The sequence below is a fragment of the Pongo abelii genome, chromosome 16, assembly GCF_028885655.2.
Source record: "Pongo abelii isolate AG06213 chromosome 16, NHGRI_mPonAbe1-v2.0_pri, whole genome shotgun sequence".
In the NCBI taxonomy this organism is placed as follows: Eukaryota; Metazoa; Chordata; class Mammalia; order Primates; family Hominidae; genus Pongo; species Pongo abelii.
In genome coordinates this window covers 36,845,015-36,866,539 of record NC_072001.2, presented here as the reverse complement: position 1 = coordinate 36,866,539, position 21,525 = coordinate 36,845,015, and the positions used below count along the sequence as shown (strand labels likewise).

The window sequence follows — 21,525 nt, the reverse complement described above, 5'->3', positions numbered from 1 at the left end:
TCCCGTGAGGTCCTTGGCCTCCGTGGCTGCCACAGCAACACACACTTGACTTTCACTTCATGGGCAGTCCCCTTCATAGGCACTTGACATATGCTCTGTGCGCCGTCTTCCAATCCAGAGTGCCGGGAGTTAAGGGCAGTACTTCCGCCTTACTTCCGCCTCGCTAGTCGATCGGCCATGATCTCTTTCCCCTGGTTGGATCCCACAGCTTATGACAGAAACGGGCGCTCAGTGATGACAACATCAAGCCGCCAGCGGCGGCGGTGGCGGCCGGGAGACTAGGAGGGCTTCCGGGGCTGCCGGTCTGAGTGCAGAGCTGCTGTCATGGCGGCCGCTCTGTGGGGCTTCTTTCCCGTCCTGCTGCTGCTGCTATCGGGGGATGTCCAGAGCTCGGAGGTGCCCGGGGCTGCTGCTGAGGGATCGGGAGGGAGTGGGGTCGGCATAGGAGATCGCTTCAAGATTGAGGGGCGTGCAGTTGTTCCAGGGGTGAAGCCTCAGGACTGGATCTCGGCGGCCCGAGTGCTCGTAGACGGAGAAGAGCACGTCGGTTTCCTTAAGTGAGCATCCTGAGGGCAGCGGGAAAAAGGCTGGGATGGAGGCCGGACAGTGACCCCACCAGGAGTGTTAAGTGTCAGGACGGGACAACGTCGCTGTCTCAGACTGAAGGGGAGAGTGCCGCTAACGGTCTATGCCGGGAGACCTTGGGAGGCAGTCGGATGCTTTCCCTTTCCTGGTCCTGTACCTCTGGAATGAGCATGGCAGACGCTCACCCCCTGCCATGGTCAGAGCATGGAGTCAGTTATTTCCAACCTTATTTTGGCCCCAGGTGGGGACGATCATTCCTGGGCCCTGGGGACAGGTGGACCCTTATTAGTCTCTTGTTGGATTCTTTTATATCTCATCTGGTTTCCCTAGAACCTAGTCGTTTTTTGCATTCACTTCAGTCTTTTGGTAGCTTGTTATTATGTAGAAAGATGCGACACAAGTGGGAATTCTCAAAACCCAAAGGGCTTCTAGTGACGACATAGACTGGGAGGCTAATGTAACTGCTTCTAAAATTAATAGGCCCTGAAATCCCTAATCAAAGCACTTTTTTTTTTTGGCTTGGGGGTGGGATCGTTGTTCTTTTTTATACTTGAATTCATCGAGGGATTTGCTATATCACACTTGTCATTTATGTGAGACTAGGGTTCCTCTACATTGCTTTCTTGCTTCTGTCCTTTCGTGCTATTAGTGGAAGTGGGTTTTCTGTCTATATTAAAAGACAGGATGAAATTGTTAGCACTAGTTTTGCAGCAGCCTGCTTTTGAAATGTCTAGGCACACGTATGTTGTTTTAAATCTTTCCACCCTTACTTGGAAGGTGAAACTGTAAACTGAAAGAAAATAATTAGGAAGTATTTCCTTTGGTGGGTTCGTACACCAGCAAATGGTATCTGAAAATCAGACAACTTAAATGTGGACATTTAAATCCAAATCTGATTTACATATTTGTTCAGCTCATCTAAGTGCCCTTGAGTGGTAATTCCAACCTCAGATTAATAAATAGTGACAAATTTACAACCAGTATTTTACTGCCATCTGTCATTAAGAATCTGGCATTAGGGCATTCTTTAGAGTTTACCCTAATTAATGATGTTTTAATGATAAAGTTCTCATCAAGCTTTAGGAATGAGCCTTAATTGACCATTTGGCCACTCTTCCTATACAGTTCTTTTAAAAAGCATTTAATTTCTGTTTAAAAATAGTATATTAGAAACAAAGTAGGAAAACAGCCCTTAATGTTTCATTGTATCTTTCTTTCTTTCTTTCTTTCTTTTTTTTTTTTTTTGAGACAAGGTCTTGTTCTGTTACTCAGCCTGGAGTGCAGTGGCGAGATCATAGTTCATGGCAGCTTCGAACTTCTGTACTCAAGTGATCCTCCTGTCTCAGCCTCCTGAGTAGATAGGACTACAGGCGGATGCCACCATGTCCAGCTAATTTTTTAATTTTTTGTAGAGACAGGGTCTTGCTATGTTGCCCAGTGTGGTCTCAAACTCCTGGCCTCAAGTGATATTTCTGCCTCAGCCTGTCACATTTTTGGGATTATAGGCGTGAGCCATGGTGCCTGCCATTTTTCCAGCTTCTTTTGGAATCATATGACTTAGGTTTTTACTAGTAAAATACAACATGTAGTAGTTTGTATCCTGCCTTTTTCACTTAATATTTTTGAACAGCTTTTGATACCATTTCATGTTCTTTCATTTGTATGTAGAAAGGTTGATGGAGAATTTCCAGGCGCGGTGGCTCATACCTGTAATCTTAGCACTTTGGGAGGCTGAGGTGGAAGGATCGCTTGAGCCCAGGAGTTTCAGACCAGCTGGGGCAACATAGCGGGACCCCATCTCTACAAAAAATAAATAATTAGCCAGGAGTGGTGGTGTGCACCTGTAATCCAAGCTACTCAGGAGGCTGAGGTGGGAGGATCACTTGAGCTGAGGCAGTCAAGGCTGTCATGAGCTGTGATCATGCCATTCGTTCCAGCCTGGGCTACAGAGCAAAACCCTGTCTCTCAGGAAAAAAAGAAAGGTTGATGGAGAATTAATATGAGGAGTTTATGGTGATAATCTTATTGGAAAAGGGGTAGGTAATTTGTATTGTAGCTGTTTTGCATGACTAGCACACAGTTTTGACTTACATTTGTGCTTATTGGAGGTGGCTTAGGACTTGGTTAGTGGAGATAAAGGGAATTGGGCCTTAAGACTCGTCATGCCATTTCTTGCTATCATCACATTGTATATAAGCCATAATTTATTTAACCAGTCCTCTGTTTTTGGACAGGTGGTTTTCAGGTGTTTTTGTTTGTTTGTTTTACATAGTAATATTGTATACGTTTTTGCACTTTTTATTATAGAAATTTTCAAACATGCATAAATAGAATGGCATTCTACTGTTCTGTTTCATGTCTTATGTGTACCTCATTAATTTTTTTCTGAAATATTTTTAAATGGTTCTAAGCATAATAGGATTTTACTTGTAAAAGCATTATTATGTATCTCCAAAAAATAAGGACTTAAACAAAAACCACATTACCATTATTGATTCGACAAAATAATCATGCCTTAATATCATCTAACAGTCCCATTTTTATGTTTCCTCAGTTATCTCAAAAATGTTTTTTATATAATTGTTCTTTCAAATCAGGATCCCATAAGGCCTACATTTTGTAGAGTACATTTTTAAGGACAAATTTTAAATTTTGTATTGCAAACTTTATGTTATTTTTCTTAAGTAAAATATTTACCTTAGGATGATAAATATATTTGCTTTTTCTTTAATTATTTCTGATATTATTTGTGTTCCACTGTCATCAGTTTGTTTTTTTCTGGATCTGAAAAAATGTTTTGAAGTTGGTTCAGTCAGGGCTGGGTACAGTGGCTCACACCTGTAACCCTAGCACTTTGGGAGGCCGAGGCAGGCGGATCACCAGAGGTCAGGAGTTCAAGACCAGCCTGGCCAACATGGAAAAACCCCGTCTCTACTAAAAATACACACACAAAAAAAAAATCAGCCAGGCATACTGGCGGTAGTCTGTAATCCCAGCTACTAGGGAGGCTGAGGCAGGAGAATCACTTAAACCCAGGAGGCGGAGGTTGCAGTGAGCAGAGATCACCCCACTGCACTCCATCCTGGGTGACAGAGCAAGACTCTGTCTCAAAAAAAAAAAAAAAAGAAAGAAAGAAATTTGTTCAGTCAGGATCCCATTAAGAAGTAGAAGATGCACTCAAATTAGAGTAATTCAAGGATAATTTAATGAAGGGATCAAACAGTGTAGTCATGGTGTTGGGAAACAGCCAGATTGTGCAGTACCCTGGAGCTTACAACCTCAAGGTTATTATCACCACCTCTAATCCTGAAGGAAGAGGAGAGTAGAGGTTACTGGAACCTTGAAGGGAAGAAAGGCCTGCATTGAAAGACACAAACCAGTCCCTTGACACAGCCAGTCAGAGGTGGCCTGTCAGTGAGAGATCTGGGGGGGAAATACACTAAGCTCATTTTCTTTCCTTCCTCCAGTCTGCAAAGAGGAGAAAGGTAGAGAGTGGATCTAGAGGGCAAATGGAACATGTCCAGGCCAGGCATAAGTTAACTTGTTTACATTTCAATTCTGGCTTAGTGTGCTCTGGAGTGACACTTTTTCATCTTACTTTTTTTTTTTTTTTTTGAGACGGAGTCTCGCTCTGTCACCCAGGCTGGAGTACAATGGCACAATCTTGGCTCATTGCAACTTCTGCCTCCCAGGTTCAAGTGATTCTCCTGCCCCAGCCTCCTGAGTAGCTGGGACTACAGGTGCATGCCACCACACCCGGCTAATTTTTGTATTTTTAGTAAAGACAGGGTTTCACCGTATTAGTCAGGATGGTCTCATCATCTTGCTTTTTAGTAACTGTTGTGGATATCATAAGTATCAGTTATTCCTTTAACTATGAAAGAGCCTATGAGGATTTAAGAAGCGTTATTTTAATATATTATTATGATATCGGGAATTCTCTGATACAGTTGGTCATTTTAGAACCATTTGTTTTCCTGAAACATAAATTTTTTCCCCCTCAGAATAGTAGTTTCTCATTTTTCAAACAAATTAATTTTGATCTGTGAAATGAAATTATCAGCGCTTGATAGGATGGTTTTCTAAGTCTAGGAAGTTTAGAAGAAATCAGTAAGGAAAATATGGATGTTTTTAACTACATAAACACTTTAAGCTTCTAGTAACCAAAGTAAATGGGAATTATTTATAGCAAATAGAACAAATGGTACTTAAATACCTTTTATTATTTGTTAAAAAGAACAGAAAACCAGCTGGGCGCAGTGGCTCACGCCTGTAATCCTAGCACTTTGGGAGGCCTAGGCGGGCGGATCACGAGTTCAGGAGATCAAGACCATCCTGGCTAACATGGTGAAACCCCGTCTCTACTAAAAATACAAAAAATTAGCTAGGCATGGTGGCGGGGGCTGTAGTCCCAGCTACTCGGGAGGCTGAAGAAGGAGAATGGCGTGAACCCAGGAGGCGGAGCTTGCAGTGAGCCGAGATCGGGCCACTGCACTGCAGCCTGGGCAACAGAGTGATACTTCGTCTCAAAAAAAAAAAAAAAAAAAAAGAACAGAAAACCAAAAATTGCAGATTAAAACTAGAACAAAATGCCTTTTTTTTTTTGGAGACGGAGTTTTTGCTCTGGTTGCCCAGGCTGGGCGGCTCACTGCCACCTCTGCCTCCCGGGTTAAAGCAATTCTCCTATCTCAGTCTCCCGAGTAGCTGGGATTACAGGCATGCGCCACCACGCCTGGCTAATTTTGTATTTTTAGTAGAGACGGGGGTTTCTCCATGTTGGTCAGGCTGGTCTCTTAACTCCCAACCTCAGGCGGCGATCCGTCCGCCTCGGCCTCCCAAAGTGCTGGGATTACAGGCGGGAGCCACTACGCCTGGCCTGCCATTTTTAATAGTAAGAAATTGTTGGGGGTGACTGGCAAAATTGGAACCCTAATATTTTAATAATAATGTATATTCAATGAAGACATGGCTTTAGAATGGGAATTGTCACCTGTCATCTCTACCCATAGAAGGAAAATAATTATTTTTTATGTCAGGCTTCTCTGCTACCCTGGAGTGGTCTTGGGTATTTTCAGAACCTATTCAGTGTAATTATAGAAACTGAAGGCCCGGCACAGTGACTCATGCCTGTAATCCCAGCACTTTGGGAGGCTGAGATGGGTGGATCACCCGAGGTCAGGAGTTCGAGACCAGCCTGGCCAACATGGTGAAACCCCGTCTCTACAAAAAATACAAAATTTAGCTGGGCATGATGGGGCACACCTGTAATCCCAGCTACTCGGGAGGCTGAGGCAGGAGAATCACTCGAACCCGGGAGGCGGAAGTTGCAGCGAGCTGAGATGGTGCCATTGCACTCCACCCTGAGCGTCGCAGTGAGACTCCGTCTCAAAAGAAAAAAGAAACTGAAGCATAGGACAACTTTCACCAAGGTTTTGTTTGTTTGTTTGCCCATTGGTTTTAATGTCATTTTTCGGGAGAGTTGATTTGGGAATTAGCAAATAAGAAAAGACTAAGCTGTTGATCAGTAGTAGCTAAACATGATTTTCATTTTTCCAGGACAGATGGGAGTTTTGTGGTTCATGATATACCTTCTGGATCTTATGTAGTGGAAGTTGTATCTCCAGCTTACAGATTTGATCCTGTTCGAGTGGATATCACTTCAAAAGGAAAAATGAGGTGAGGGCACCTGATTTAGTTTTTGCCAAAAGCTAGGCTACTGAATACCTTAGTATATATTCCTTTTAGAATTAATAGTTTAGATGGAAAATTCTTTTTATTTAAACTACAGCTGTTCCTTAAAACACTTAAAATATCCTGTTTATTTAATCTGAACATTGAAAAAATTGTAAAGTTGAGCTTCTTGCTCTGGCTTCAAATTTATTTTAAAGCTCCTAATATGATTACATAAAGAAAAGGTAAGATTACTTACTATAGGAGCTAAAGTGCTATGAAAGTTATAATTGAAATATGATTATTAAGTTGGAAATAATTTAACTTTTCTAAATTAGAAATACTATTCATCACCTGTTTTTCACTGGGATATTTTGATAATACCTCTTATTACCTATTTGATACTTCATTGATCTAGAAATTAATGTGGTCCTTTATGGAATCTTTTATGTTCAATGGAAATGTATTTCTAGGGAAAACAATTGAGGTGAAAAGAACTATAGTCTAATTTAGACTGTGAGTGCGGAATAGCAAAACCTATTTGAAGTCGAAACATTTGTGTAGATATCTATCATCTTCAGAGTCAGCTTCCCATTATAATAGAACACATTTATTTATTTATTTTGTTGTCTCATGGCAATAGCATCCTCTTTGGTCAAATCTGACCAGGAAATATATGAAGCAACTCCTAAGTGGTAATGTCTCTTCTTTAAGCTATCAAATATGACTATGTTGCAGTAATAAAGCACAGGTCATGCAAAGGCAAAAACAATTTCTGGAGGTGGAGGACTAATAAATAATTTTACTACTGATCTTTTTGGTGTCTGCCCAGCATATTTAGACTGACTTGTAGAGACTCAAAATTGAGCTGACACATGTTCAGTTAGTACCATACTATTTACATTTGAGTTAGTGTTTACTCCTAAAATTTGTTTCTTCTTTCTTTGCTTTCTTTGACATTGAAAGTTTTAAAAATGTAATATGTAAATATGCCATAATTCAAATAGAATGAGTCACATATGGAGTTGTCCCATCCTTTATCTTAGCTGCATGTTAGTCCATTGGTGGATTTGCCATCATTTATATAACCGGCTCCTATTGATAGACAAGTAGTGATTTCTTTCTCTTCTTTTAGCATGTATACTAAACAGAGACAGTTATCATGAGAATATTCTTTTTTTTTTTTTTTTTGAGACAAAGTCTTGCTCTGTTGCCCAAGCTAGAGTGCAGTGGCGCAATCTTGGCTCATTGCATCCTCTGCCTCCCAGGTTCAAAGGATTCTCGTACCTCAGCCTCCCAAGTAGTTGGGATTACAGCTGCATGCCACCATGCCTGTCTGATTTTTTTTTTTTTTTGAGATGGAGTCTCGCTCTGTCACCCAGGCTGGAATGCAGTGGCGTGATTTTGGCTCACTGCAACCTCCGCCTCCTGGGTTCAAGCAATTCTTCTGCCTCAGCCTCCTAAGTAGCTGGGACTACAGGCACCTACCACCACGCCCGGCTAATTTTTGTATTTTTAGTAGAGACAGGATTTCACCATATTGGCCAGGCTGGTCTCGAACTCCTGACCTTGTGATCTGCCCGCCTCTCAAAGTCCTGGGATTACAGGCGTGAGCCACTGCACCTGGCCTAATTTTTTTATTTTTTGTAGAGATTGGGTTTCGCCATGTTGGCCAGGCTGGTCTCAAACTCCTGACCTCAAGTGATCTGCCCACTTTGGCCTCCCAAAGTGCTGGGATTACAGATGTGAGCCACTGCACCTGTCCAAGAGAATATTCTTGATATTATCAGGAAAGTAATACTCTAATGCCACTAATAAATATATTCTTAAAAACAAATTACTTTTCCCCCCTACTTTGTAGAGAGACAAAGTCTTGCTATGTTGCCTAGGCTGGAGTGTAGTGGTTTTTCTCAGGTGCAATCATAGCCCGGTACAGCCTCAAATTGACCTTTAGCAGTCTTCCCACCTCAGCCTCCTAAGTAGCTGGGATTATAGGCATGACTGTACCACTGCACTCCAGCCTGGGCAACAAAGCAAGATCCTGTCTCAAAATATATATGTGTGTGTGTGTGTGTGTGTGTGTGTGTGTGTGTGTGTATACATATATGTGTATATGTAAAGTTCTTTTATATTAAATCTGTGCCTTAAAGGACTTATTCATGACTTTTTGTATATTTTAGAATTGTAAGCTTGGAAATGGAGGGGTACGTGGATCACAGTATACGTTATATATACTGCTTTAAACATTTTTTTTATATTGAAAACAGTATTGGAGGGAATAAGAGCTGTTACACAAAAGGGAATACTTATATATTTTTTTAATCCCTTTTACTCTGGTTAAATTTTGAATAAAGTAGTCTTAGCAAATAGGAATATTGTTTTAAATACAGATGGCCCCCAGCTTACAATGGTTCAACTTATAATTTTTTTTTTTTTTTTTTTTTTTGAGACAGAGTCTTGCTCTGTCACCAGGCTGGAGTGCAGTGGTGTGATCTCGGCTCACTGCAGCCTCCGCCTCCCGGGTTCAAGCAATTCTTCTGCCTCAGCCTCCTGAGTAGCTGGGACTACAGGCGTGCACCACCACGCCCAACTAATTTTGTATTTTTAATAGAGGCAGGGTCTCACCATGTTGGCCAGGATGGTTTCAATCTCTTGACATCATGATCCACCTGCCTTGGCCTCCCAAAGTACTGGGATTACAGGTGTGAGCCACCGTGCCCAACCCTCAACTTAGAATTTTTTGACTTTACCATGGTGCGAAAGCGATACACAGTAGAAACCATACTTTAAGTACCCATAACAACCATTCTTTTTTTTATGCTTAGTACAGAATTTAGTAAGTTACATGAATTAAATAAGTTTCTTATTATAAAATGGGCTTTGTATTAGGTGATTTTGCCACTGTTGGCTAATGTAAGTATTCTGAGCACTTTTAAGGTAGGCTAAATGAGGCTATGTTGTTCTGTGGGTTAGCTGTATTAAATGCATTTTTGACTTACAGTATTTTTCAGCCTATAATGGGCTTATCGGAATGTAAATCGAGGAGCAACTGTATAAAGTTTTCGTTGCCTTTTTACCTTGGGTAAAGAGTACTTCCTGCTTTAGCACTTATGAACTGGTTGCAGCAGTGGGATTCATGTTCTCATACATTCCTGATGATTGGATGTCTGAAGCATAGGTTAAATTAAAAAAAAGAAAAATTTATTTAAAAATTATCTTAATAATTAGGGATGGGGACTGGGCGCGGTGGCTCACACCTGTAATCCCAGCACTTTGGAAGGCCGAGGCGGGCGAGTCACGAGGTCAGGAGTTCGAGACCAGCCTGACCAACATGATGAACCCCATCTCTACTAAAAATACAAAAATTAGCCAGGCATGGTGGCGTGCGCCTGTAATTCCAGCTACTCAGGAGGCTAAGGCAGGAGAATCACTTGAACCTAGGAGGCAAAGGTTGCAGTGAGCCGAGATTGCACTACTACACTCCAGCCTGGGCTTCAGAGCGATATTTTGTCTCAAAAAAATAAAAATAAAAAATAATTGGGGGTGTGACAGAGTAGAGAACAAAGTGGGATTCATATAAGTTCCTAATTCTTTTTTTTTTTTTTTTTTTTTTTGTGACAGAGTCTCACATGCCACCATGCCTGGCTAATTTTTGTATTTTTAGTGGAGACAGTTTTCACCATGTTGGCCAGGCTGGTCTCAAACTCCTGACCTCAAATGATCCACCCACCTTGGCCTCCCAAAGTGCTGAGATTACAGGCATTAGCCACTGTGCCCAGCCTTGACCAATATTTTATAAGCATGCAGCATGCATGATAAATTAGTTTTGAATATATGTGGGATTATCATTTCTGACATTTTGGCAGAGAAATGCTGGATAAAAATATGACAAACATTTTCTTTTATTAATAAATGCATAGCTCCCCCCAAAACAAAGAAAATCCCTAGGGGATAAACTATAAACCACTTCCCCACCTGGAGATTTTGATATTCTCTAACCCAGAAGGCTTAGATTTAATTAGCAGTGTGCAGGCAAGAGGCAAGCCATGGGCTTGCTCGGAATCAGAATTAGATGTAAAATTTGGTCCTCCCTTTGACCTTTGGTACTAAAATGCAGAAGGCCCTGGATTTTCGGAGGAATATCCGAAAATTTGGCCTTTGGGGGAAAAGGTCTCCCCTGAAAACTGATAGTTATGCTCCTATACTCATTACAATTTGGGGTATGAATTTATTACTTTCTGCATAATCCAGGAACTTCCAAGCTAAGCAATGAACAAAATAGTTTCTGTTTGTAATTCCCAAATTCCTGGCAGTAACAAACACATAATCTCTCTGGAAGGAGCTATCCTTTGTATCTCTTTACTTAAATAAAGGTAAATAAAGTCTACTAAACTTACAAGGAACCCAAGAAAACAGTCTACATTGAGTCAGCAAATAAATCAGACCTCTAAGAACTTTAAATAGTAGAATTATTAGATATAGACTGTAAAATAATTTAATGTATATTTAAAGTACTTAAGGAAATAAAAGACTGCCATAGAAATGATATACCAAAATAGGCTATAGATATTTGAAAAAAGAATAGAATAGAACCTCTACGATGAATATAGGCATTGAAATGTACAACTAAATGGATACATTAAGAAACTGAGCAGAGGTTTGATGAAGTGGGAGATAGATCAGAAAAAAAATTTCCCAACACAGCAATGACAGTGAAATAGGAGAGGCAGTTTTCAAAAAGTAAAATGGATCATATGTAAACATGGATGAGAATTTTGATTAAAATTAGTGCATCTTTGGTGAAAAATGTAGTGTTACCTATAGCACTGCTGCAGTGCTTTCTTGCATTATAAAATTTTCTGGCAATATAGCCTTAAAAATTGGTTACATCCAATAATGCATTTCTTAGACCATCAAAAAGATAAAATCCAGTATTTTTGTATGGTATAATTAAATAAATTCATTACTAAATGTAATCAAATAACTTTAGCACCAGAAGGATTCTAAAAGAACCTTTGACATAAATAGAAGTTAGGGAACCGATTTAATCCCACAGGTCTAGGTAATGACAGAGCTGCAGCTAGAGCATTCCAAGTCTAGCGTTTTTTTCTCTGTGTTTTGCTGCATATTTTAGACATGTAGATAAAGGTATTTTGATCAGATTTTCAAGATCAAAAGTTTAGATTTCAAAGCATTTTGGAAAAAGCTGAAGGTGTGTATAAGGCATTGCTAATATAATATAAGCAGTTCTTTTAACCAGTAATGTTTTTAATGGAATTACTGTTGCTTTCCCCATGTTGCTTTATCAGAGCAAGATATGTGAATTACATCAAAACATCAGAGGTTGTCAGACTGCCCTATCCTCTCCAAATGAAATCTTCAGGTCCACCTTCTTACTTTATTAAAAGGGAATCGTGGGGCTGGACAGACTTTCTAATGAACCCAATGGTATGTATCAGGCTAAAATAAAGCACTTTACTAATACCTAATTTGCTTCTAGGCAGTGGAAACTTCAAACCTCTGTGAGATAGAAAGCTGAGGTCAGATTGGTGGATGAAAGGATAATTGTGAATAATTTGCAGATTTCAGAAGAATAGTGGCTTTGGGAATACGTAATGAAGAGAATATAATGAGAATTGCACTGTAGATTTGATTATTGAAATGTGTAATAGAAATTGGATAAATATTTATAGCATGTTTTACATTTCAAATAGAATACTCAGTAAGTCAGTCATACCTGGAGCTGTCTCATTCTTCATACTACCTGCATATTTTTTGTTTGTGTTTTGTTTTGGCTTTTTTTAGACGGAGTTTCGCTCTCGTTGGCCAGGCTGGAGTGCAGTGGTGCGATCTCAGCTCACCACAACCTCTGCCTCCCAGGTTCAAGCGATTCTCTTGCCTCAGCCTCCCAAGTAGCTGGGATTACAGGCATGCACCACCACGCCCAGCTAATTTTGTATTTTTAGTGGAGACAGAGTTTCTCCATCTTGGCCAGGCTGGTCTTGAGCTCCTGACCTCAGGTGATCTGCCCATCTTGGCCTCCTAAAGTGTTGGGATTACAGGCGTGAGCCACTGCACCCAGCCATACTATCTGCATATTATTAGTCCATTGATGAATGTGCCATCATTTATTAACCAGCCCCTATTGATAGCACAAGTAAGGATTTCTTTCTCTTTTTTTAACATGTGTAGTGAAGAGAAAAGTTATTCTATGGTAATTTAAGTAGCTGGCATTATGAAACCAATGTTATGATACTCACTAATAATAAAACACTAATAGCATTCATTCTTTAAAAATTTGTTTTTATTTTTAATTATTATAGGTACCTAGTAGATGTACATTTATGAGGTACATATGATGTTTTGATATAGGCATACGATGTGTATTAATCACATCAGGGTAAATGGGATATCCCTCACCTTAAGCATTTATCATGTTTTTGCAAATGTTAGGAACATACCAATTCCACTCTTTGGTTGTTATTTTAAAATATACAATAAATTATTGTTGACTATCATCAAGAAAACAGTTTTTAGAAACAAATCGACCTTTTCTTTTGCTGTTTTTAAAAATTGAATTGCTGTCTTAGAATTTATCTAAGTAGGCCAGGCGTGGTGGCTCATGCTTGTAATCCTAGCACTTTGGGAGGCTGAGGTGGGCGGATCACAAGGTCAGGAGTTCGAGACCAGCCTGGCCAACATGGTGAAACCTCGTCTCTACCAAAAGTACAAAAAGTTAGCCAGGTGTGGTGGCGGGCATCTGTAATCCCAGCTACTCAGGAGGCTGAGGCAGGAGAACTGCTTGAACCAAAGAGGGTGGAGGTTGCAGTGAGCTGAGATTGCACCACCACACTTCAGCCTGGGGAACAGAGCGAGACCGTGTCTCAAAAAATAAAAATAAAAATAAAAGAATTTATCTAAGTTTTGGTCATATTCCTTGCTGATAGCTATTTAGATCACACATGATCTATATTCAGAGGCTGTATATCCCCTAGAGAGGAATAAATTAGTACCTAGAATCTGTTGTCAGAGATAAAGAGGCGGAGGGAGACTGGATGGAAGAAGTCAGCAGTGTAACTCCAGAGCTTATTCATCTTCCATGTTCTCATTTCTGAAATTCCGTGGAAGTGTATCTAGTGCTGCAGTGCTTGATGCTTCTAGACCATTTTTCAAAACTGGTCTGCTAAAGTAAGTCAGTTTTCCAAGAACCACAGTTATCTGAAAAGAGCAGTTAGCTTGCCATCAGGTCACCAATCCCATTGCCAGACTATAGATTTAAAAAAAAAAAAAAAAAAAGGGAATAGATAGTTCCATTTGCAAACTATTTGTGTTAAATAACACAGTAAACTCTGCAAAAAGATAGGTGAGTGGCACAACTATGAAGTGAGGTGTCTAAAAGTCCAAACATACATACAGAAAACTTTTACATTCTATAATAGTCCACCATAGTCAGACAGACAGCACCTTGCTATCATCAGAACTGGCTCAGTAGAATTGAGGTGGTTGCTGTTAGTGTTATTGTATAGACAACATTTAAATCTTTAATTTCACCATTGGTTGTTAAGTGCAGTTTTTGTTCTATTAACTATAAAGTGGGGAAAAAACATTTTCTGGATTTTTTTTTTTTCTGCAGGTTATGATGATGGTTCTTCCTTTATTGATATTTGTGCTTCTGCCTAAAGTGGTCAATACAAGTGATCCTGACATGAGACGGGTAAGATGATGGTCCAGCTATGGATTTTTTTTTTTTTTTTTTTTTTTTTTAAGAGCTAGAGCCTCTGTTGCTCAAGCTGGAAAGCAGTGGCACAATCAGTTTGAGTGGCCTCAAACTCCTGGGCTCAAGCTATCCACCTGCCTCAGCCTCCCAAAGCACTGGGATTATAGGTCTGAGGCACCATGCCTGGCCCCATCTGTGGGTTTTTGAAGCATATTGTGATGTTTGCTTTATCCCATCGTAGCTGGGTAGCTTGGTTTTTCTCAATTTTATTCTAGTTCCCAAGCCAAATTAATCTAGAGGTTGTATTAACACAGTATCATGTTTCTGGCTTTTGATTAGTTGCTTCCATTAGACTAGATAAATTGTTACTTCTGCCTGATAAAGGCCTGGATCTCTTTATGTAGCTAAAACATCTTACTGCATCCTAGCCTCTTTGTGTGCCTTACTTTTTAAATAGCTGAAATGTACAATACTTCTGGTATACTTAATCTAAATATTTTACAAAATGATTGCTCCTATGATCTGCCTTTACTTTACAAAACTCTCTTCAGAGTACATACTCAGTTTATGTGTTCAGACACACAGCTAGACCAAGGGGGATGGATAAATAGAAGAGTGACCTTTGAATTCTGTTCCACAAAACCATACTGGTTCTGCAGAGGGAGAGGATTTACTAAGCAGGATGCTTCCAATTCAGTGCCACCACATTTTCTCTTTGAATATTGGCTTCTATTTGAACTCTTCATTTTTTCAAAAAACTATTGTGCATTTTTCCATTCAACCATCAACAAGTATCTTCTGAGTTTCAAGGTTCCCCATTTTATTTAGTATGTTGATATGTTGACATTTTATTCATTCCTGAGTAAACATTTATCCGTTTCTAGGGTCTAGATAATGGAGATACAGAAATGAATTATAGGCCATCCCTGTCATCAGTAGGCTCAGTCCAGTTAAATGTAGAAAATAGAATGGATTTATCAAATAGTCTTCTTGTTATCGGGATTTTGTGACTTTTTCTTTTCTTTTTTCTTAATAGAAATTTATCTTATTCTTAAAGAAATAAGGTAAATAAAAATGTTTGCTAAGGTAGTAGGTGATTACGTTCTGTGGAAAGTAATAAGGGGTATATTCAAAGCAGGAATGGCAGAAAAAGATTCATAGGAAAAGAAAGGTTTTTGATACTTCAAAATGTTTTATTGGTAAATGTTTGCATTTTTGCTTCAGTGTTAGACTGAAAGTAATACATCCTGTGCATTCCTTGTATATGTTAAGCCAATTAACTGTGGCATCAGTAGAAGGAAACATCAGAAGTCACATTTGATTAAAAGTTCATTCTGGCTGGGTGCGGTGGCACAGGCCTGTAATCCCAGCGCTTTGGGAGGCCAAGGCAGTGGATCACCTGAGGTCAGGAGTTCGCGACCAGCCTGACTAACATGGTGAAACCCCGTCTCTACTAAATACAAAAAAATTGGTCGGACATGGTGGCGCATACCTGTAATCCGAGCTACTTGGGAGGCTGAGACGGGAGAATCGCTCAAACCTGGGAGGCAGAGGTTGCAGTGAGCCGAGATTGCGCCATTGCACTCCAGCCTGAGCAATAAGAGCAAAACTCCGTTTAAAAAAAAAAAAAGTTCATTCCTTGTAAAGAGCTTTGCACATAGTAAGCATCTTAAAAAGTTGATTCAAGAGCTTCAGAAGCTCTCTTCCTTGGCACTGCCTGCAGAGGTGGCACCATCTCCTACTTGGCATCATGACTGCCCTCAGATTCTTCGTGAAGCCCAGGATCATCAAAAAGAGAACCAAGAGGTTTATCTGGCACCAGTCAGACCAATTTGTCAAAATTAAGCTTAACTGGCAGAAACCTAGAGGCGTTGACAACAGTGTTCGTAGAAGATTCAAGGGCCAGATCTTGATCCCCAACATTGGTTATGGGAGCAGCAAAGAAACAAAGTACTTACTACCCAGTGGCTTCTGGAAGTTCCTGATCTACAACATCAAGGAGCTGGAAGTACTGCTGATCTGCAACAAATCTTACCATGCTGAGATTACTCACAGTGTTTCCTCCAAGAACCACAAAGCCATCTGGCAAGAGCAGCCCAGCTGGCCATCAGAGTCACCAGTCCCAATGCCAGGCTGCACAGTGAGGAAAAGGAATCAGCGGCTCATTTGCATGTTTTATTTGTGTTTAAATAAAACCACAAAAACTGAAAAAAAAAAAAAAAGGAGCTTCAGAGTTGAACAGATTCAAAAATAGAGTTGATATATGTTTGCAGGGACTTAAGAGCTGTTACCATATACATTTATTTCTTAATTATTGAGGCATGTTAACATATTTGATTTATGTTTACAGTATTTCTTTTGCTAGCCTTATTTGTAAAAGCACCTTCTCCTTTAAAACTTAGGAATAAATTCTACCTTTGTGGGAAAAGCTCAAGCTAATATCCCAACAGTGTTCAATTTGAAATGGAAGCCCAGTGCTGTGGTGTGTGCCTATAGTCCCAGCTGCCCAGGAAGCTGAGGCAGGAGGATCACCTGAGCACTATCTCTTAAAAAAAAAAAAATGAAAAAAAAAATGAAAGAAAGTATAGATAATATAGTATTTGCTATCTTTTTCCTGGACTAAAGTCAATTTTAAGTTCACTTTTAGAATGTCACTTAAAATTTAAATGAAGCAGATGTTACATTAATATTATATAACTATCAGACAGTACGTTATAGATTTTTGGCTCAATTAAGGGGGAGGACAAATACTCAAAAGTGCCAAGTCCTATCCTGTTTTGCCAATGACTTCTTTGTAACAGTGTGTTGCTTGCTTTAGAGTCTAATTGAAGTCATGTAAGCCATACAGCATTCATAGATTTACTACCGAGGCTTATAAATGAACTCTTAGAAATACTGCACTTGTTTTCCAAACTTTACTGATACCTTGATGTATAGTTAAAACTTAATATTCTGGTTATATGCATCTAAAGGAAGCATGAACTTAAAAATGTACTCATTAAAACAATAAGAAAGCACTTTAATCAGAAAACATAAAATAAGATAGGAATATTATCAAATATATTCATTATCAGAAAAAAATGTTCTTTATTAAAACAAGCAGAATCACAGGAAGGGGAACATCACACACCGGGGCCTGTTGTGGGGTGCGGGGAGGGGGGAGGGATAGCATTAGGAGATATACCTGATGTTAAATGACGAGTTAATGGGTGCAGCACACCAACATGGCACATGTATACATATGTAACAAACCTGCATGTTGTGCACATGTACCCTAAAGTTTAAAGTATAATTAAAAAAAAAAGATAAGCAGAATCAAACCCTAGGCAATCATTTATTGGACATTTACTAAGAGTCAAAATGTCTAGTGGTATAAAGGAGATATGGAAAATAGTTACTAATGATATACAGGTGAAGTACTATTGAGTATGATGTTGCATCTTTGCTCAGAACCAGTACCTTTCACTTGTTCTACTCCTTTACTTTTTCCTTAATAGGAAGTGTTAGGAGTTAAAAGACTCGAAGGATCCTACATATCATTGTGCCTTGTCTTCTTGCAGGAAATGGAGCAGTCAATGAATATGCTGAATTCCAACCATGAGTTGCCTGATGTTTCTGAGTTCATGACAAGACTCTTCTCTTCAAAATCATCTGGCAAATCTAGCAGCGGCAGCAGTAAAACAGGCAAAAGTGGGGCTGGCAAAAGGAGGTAGTCAGGCCGTCCAGAGCTGGCATTTGCACAAACACGGCAACACTGGGTGGCATCCAAGTCTTGGAAAACCGTGTGAAACAACTACTGTAAACTTGAGTCATCCCGACGTTGATCTCTTACAACTGTGTATGTTAACTTTTTAGCACGTTTTGTACTCAGTACATGAGAAAACCCAGCTTTCATCTTTTGTCTGTATGAGGTCAATATTGATGTCACTGAATTAATTACAGTGTCCTATAGAAAATGCCATTAATAAATTATATGAACTACTATACATTATGTATATTAATTAAAACATCTTAATCCAGAAATCAAATCATCTTTCTTTTTTTTTACTTAATGTTTCTTTTTTTCTGACAATTTTCTTCAATTATCTGAGGCTTGAAATTGACATTTCCTCTTTAAAAGGGCGTGGTTGTTATTTTTAGACAGCATGCACATTGTTTTTTATGTGGCCACACCTTTCAAAATGTTCAGTTCTGTGCCATTTAATTCCCTGATAATCTGAGGTGGAACCATATGTTGCTGATGTAGTTTCAATTTTTTATTATTACAGTTAGTTTCAGAGTATGGATATATGAATCACAATAGATCTTATGAACTATTTTATTCTGGTTGCCATCTATGGTATTGGTTTTACACTTATTGAGTGCCAGCTATGTGCTGTGATGCCAGGTAGAATACAGAGGTGGATAACATCCAAGTGCTTCTCCTTGATAGAACTTATCATGTCGGGAGGGAGGACAAATAATAACAGGGAATGAATGGCCAGGGGAAAGAAGTACAACAGTAGGAGAGCCTTCTAGAGCCTGAGGATGGGGAATCAACCTTAGACCTCCATATTGTAATAGAGATATATAACACAGGTAGCTTTTCAGTCCCCTCATCTTTCTCATCATAGATTCTTGGAGGTGTTAGAAGATAAATTACTACTTTCTTTTTTTTTTTTTTGAGAGAAGTCTCGCTCTTGTACCCCAGGTTTGAGTGCAATGGCTTTATCTCGACTCACTGCAACCTCCGCCTCCTGGGTTCAAACAATTCTCCTGCCTCTGCCTCCCAAGTAGCTGGGATTAAGGCACTGGCCACCACAGCCAGCTAATTTTTGTATTTTTTAGCAGAAACGGGGTTTCACCATGTTGGCCAGGCTGGTCTCGAACTCCTGACCTCAGATGATCTGCCCGCCTAGGCCTCCCGAAGTGCTGGGATTACAGGCGTGAGCCACCATGCCCGGTCTCTCTCTCTTTTTTTTTTTTCTTTGAAACAGAGTTTCACTTTTGTTGCCCAAGCTGGAGTGCAAGGGCACGATCTCGGCCCACTGCAACCTCTGCCCCCTGGGTTTAAGCGATTCTTCTGCCTCAGCCTCCCAAGTAGCTGGGATTACAGGCACGTGCCACCATGCCCAGCTAATTTTGTATTTTTAGTAGAGATGGGGTTTCACCACGTTGGCCAGGCTGGTCTCCAACTCCTGACCTCAGGTGATCTGCCTGCCTCGGTTTCACAAAGTGCTGGGATTACAGCCGTGAGCCACTGCGCCTGGCGAAATAACTACTTTCCAATCAGAAGTATCTCAAAATTTTTTATTTCAATAAGTTACAACATTTTCACACCTTTTCCTTTTGGGTTATTTTAATTAAAGAACTCTCAGGCCACAGTATTGCTTCTAGTAGAGGGCTCCTATTCTTTCCCATATTAAATAACTCCTGTATTGCTTTCTTAAAGTTATTAAATCAGTGAAAAAAACAGAGTAGCTTCCAAACTCAATTTTCTCTTTTGTATTAGGTGCTATTGTTCATTTAAAAATGAGGTACGTGTTTTCTCTTAAAGAAATAAGTTCTGGGCCGGGCGCTGTGGCTCACGCCTGTAATCCCAGTACTTTGGGAGGCCGAGGCGGGAGGATCACCTGAGGTCAGGAGTTTGAGACCAGCCTTACCAACATGGTGAAACCCTGTCTCTACTAAAAATACAAAAGATTAGCTGGGCTTGGTGGCAGGCGCCTGTAATCCCAGCTGCTGGGGAGGCTGAGGCAGGAGAATTGCTTGAACCTGGGGGAGGTGGAGGTTGCAGTGAGCCATCACTCCACTGCACTCCAGCCTGGGTGACAAGAGTGAGACTCTATCTCAAAAAAAAAAAAAAAAAAGTTCTGATGCAGAACATTTTATTAACTGTCTCTATTTATATTATATACACTGTTACCAAACTGGTTAAGCTATGAATGATTAGATGGGTCAACAGGTTAATGATAGAAGTAGGTCTTTTCAAATTGAGTCATTTATGAAAATAAAGTGTTAGAACACTAGCTAAATGTTGTTCATTCAACTAGTATTCTAATTTTCACTTAAAATTAGTGTTTTAGGCCGGGCGCAGGGGCTCACGCCTGTAATCCCAGTACTTTGGGAGGCCCAGGCAGGCAGATCATGAGGTCAAGAGATCAAGACCATCCTAGCCAACAGGGTGAAATCCCGTCTCTACTAAAAATACAAAAATTAGTTGGGCATGGTGGCACGCGCCTGTCGTCCCAGCTACTTGGGAGGCAGAGGCAGGAGAATTGCTTGAACCCGGGAGGTGGAGGTTGCAGTGAGCCAAGGTCGCGCCACTGAACTCCAGCCTAATGACAGAGCGAGACTCTGTCTCAAAAAAAAAAATTAGTGTTCTAATTTTCACTTAAACATTAAGTTAAAAAAAATGACATTCTCCTTTGTGATTCAAAGGAGACATAGTAAGAGTCATATGACCAGAAATCATGTTTTAAAATTTCATAATTTATCCTGTGACATGTGTTTATCTGTGTAACAAACCTTCACATGTACCCCCAAACTTAAAAACTAAATAAAAATTTTATAATTTAGATTGTCAACATTTGCACATGGAACACCTAATGACTAAGAAATTAGGAAACACTTCCAAGGAAATTACCATTTCATATGCTACATAAGAAACTGGTTATTTTACATGGATTCTAACAGTATCTGACTATAATCTATACCCCTTATATATTATATATACCCCTTATCATATTACCTCTGAATATAATATATACCCCTAATGAAATGTTGTATCAGTTGTGTATGAAAATCTTATATTTTCATAGAACCATCATCAAATGCTTAAGATGCTTACAGACACAGAAATGACTGTATATTATTAGACAATATGGGGTTTAGTGCAAAGAGCCCCTGGTTAGCTGCTAACTTGCTTTGTGACTTTGAGCAAGTCACTTTCCTGGACCATGTCTTGTCTTGGTCTTTGTTCTACCTCTAGCATCTAGCATGTAGGCACACCAATACAAGTTTGTTGGATGAATAATAAATGGACCTAAAGTTTCCTCATCTATAAATGGAAGGATTTGGATTAGACCTGTGAATTTCTTTTTGAAATTTCAAATTTGAAATCTCAAATTCTGTTATACTTTTAACCCAGTCCTAGTATTTCCTACCCTTAAGAACCATGTGATCAGTGCTGGCTTTCTTATTTTACTTCCTTGGATTCTTTCTATTTCCCATTTGGAACAAAGTATTGTTTTACTCTTCTTTAGAGCCTTTGTTAGATTTGGTTTATATGTATCTCCTTTTATTTTTAAAAAATTATTTTATATATATATATTATTTCTTTTTCTTTGACACGGAGTTTCACTCTGTCACCCAGGCTGGAGTGCAGTGGCGCCATCTTGGTTCACTGCAGCCTCTGCCTCTCAGGTTCAAGCGATTCTTCTGCCTCAGCCTCCCGAGTAGCTGGGATAACAGGCAAGTGCCACCACCCCTGGCTAATTTTGTGTATTTTTAGTAGAGATCGGGTTTCACCATGTTGGCCAGGCTGGCTCCAAACTCCTGACCTCAAGTGATCC

General features: G+C 39.8%; 1 protein-coding gene and 1 pseudogene across 1 annotated transcript; both read left to right on the top strand.

Moving 5' to 3' along the window:
• The first annotated feature begins 250 nt into the window (after nucleotides 1–250).
• EMC7 (ER membrane protein complex subunit 7) lies at nucleotides 251–17,995 on the top strand. The gene is made up of 5 exons (XM_003778417.4): nucleotides 251–557; nucleotides 6,142–6,261; nucleotides 11,565–11,703; nucleotides 13,889–13,969; nucleotides 17,533–17,995. The coding sequence occupies exons 1-5, from the start codon at nucleotides 325–327 to the stop codon at nucleotides 17,683–17,685; spliced, it is 726 nt and encodes a 241-aa protein (XP_003778465.2). The 5' UTR covers nucleotides 251–324; the 3' UTR covers nucleotides 17,686–17,995.
• LOC129050458 (large ribosomal subunit protein eL32-like) lies at nucleotides 14,000–16,193 on the top strand (annotated as a pseudogene).
• Nucleotides 17,996–21,525: the final 3,530 nt, after the last annotated feature.

What these genes read in the sequence shown, in the direction of transcription:
- EMC7 (XM_003778417.4), top strand. Translation starts at nt 325, where the DNA reads ATGGCGGCCGCTCTGTGGGGCTTCTTTCCCGTCCTGCTGCTGCTGCTA. An exon ending in GAGCACGTCGGTTTCCTTAA is followed by an intron (nt 558 to 6,141) that starts GTGAGCATCCTG and finishes TCATTTTTCCAG; the next exon opens with GACAGATGGGAGTTTTGTGG. An exon ending in ACTTTCTAATGAACCCAATG is followed by an intron (nt 11,704 to 13,888) that starts GTATGTATCAGG and finishes TTTTTTCTGCAG; the next exon opens with GTTATGATGATGGTTCTTCC.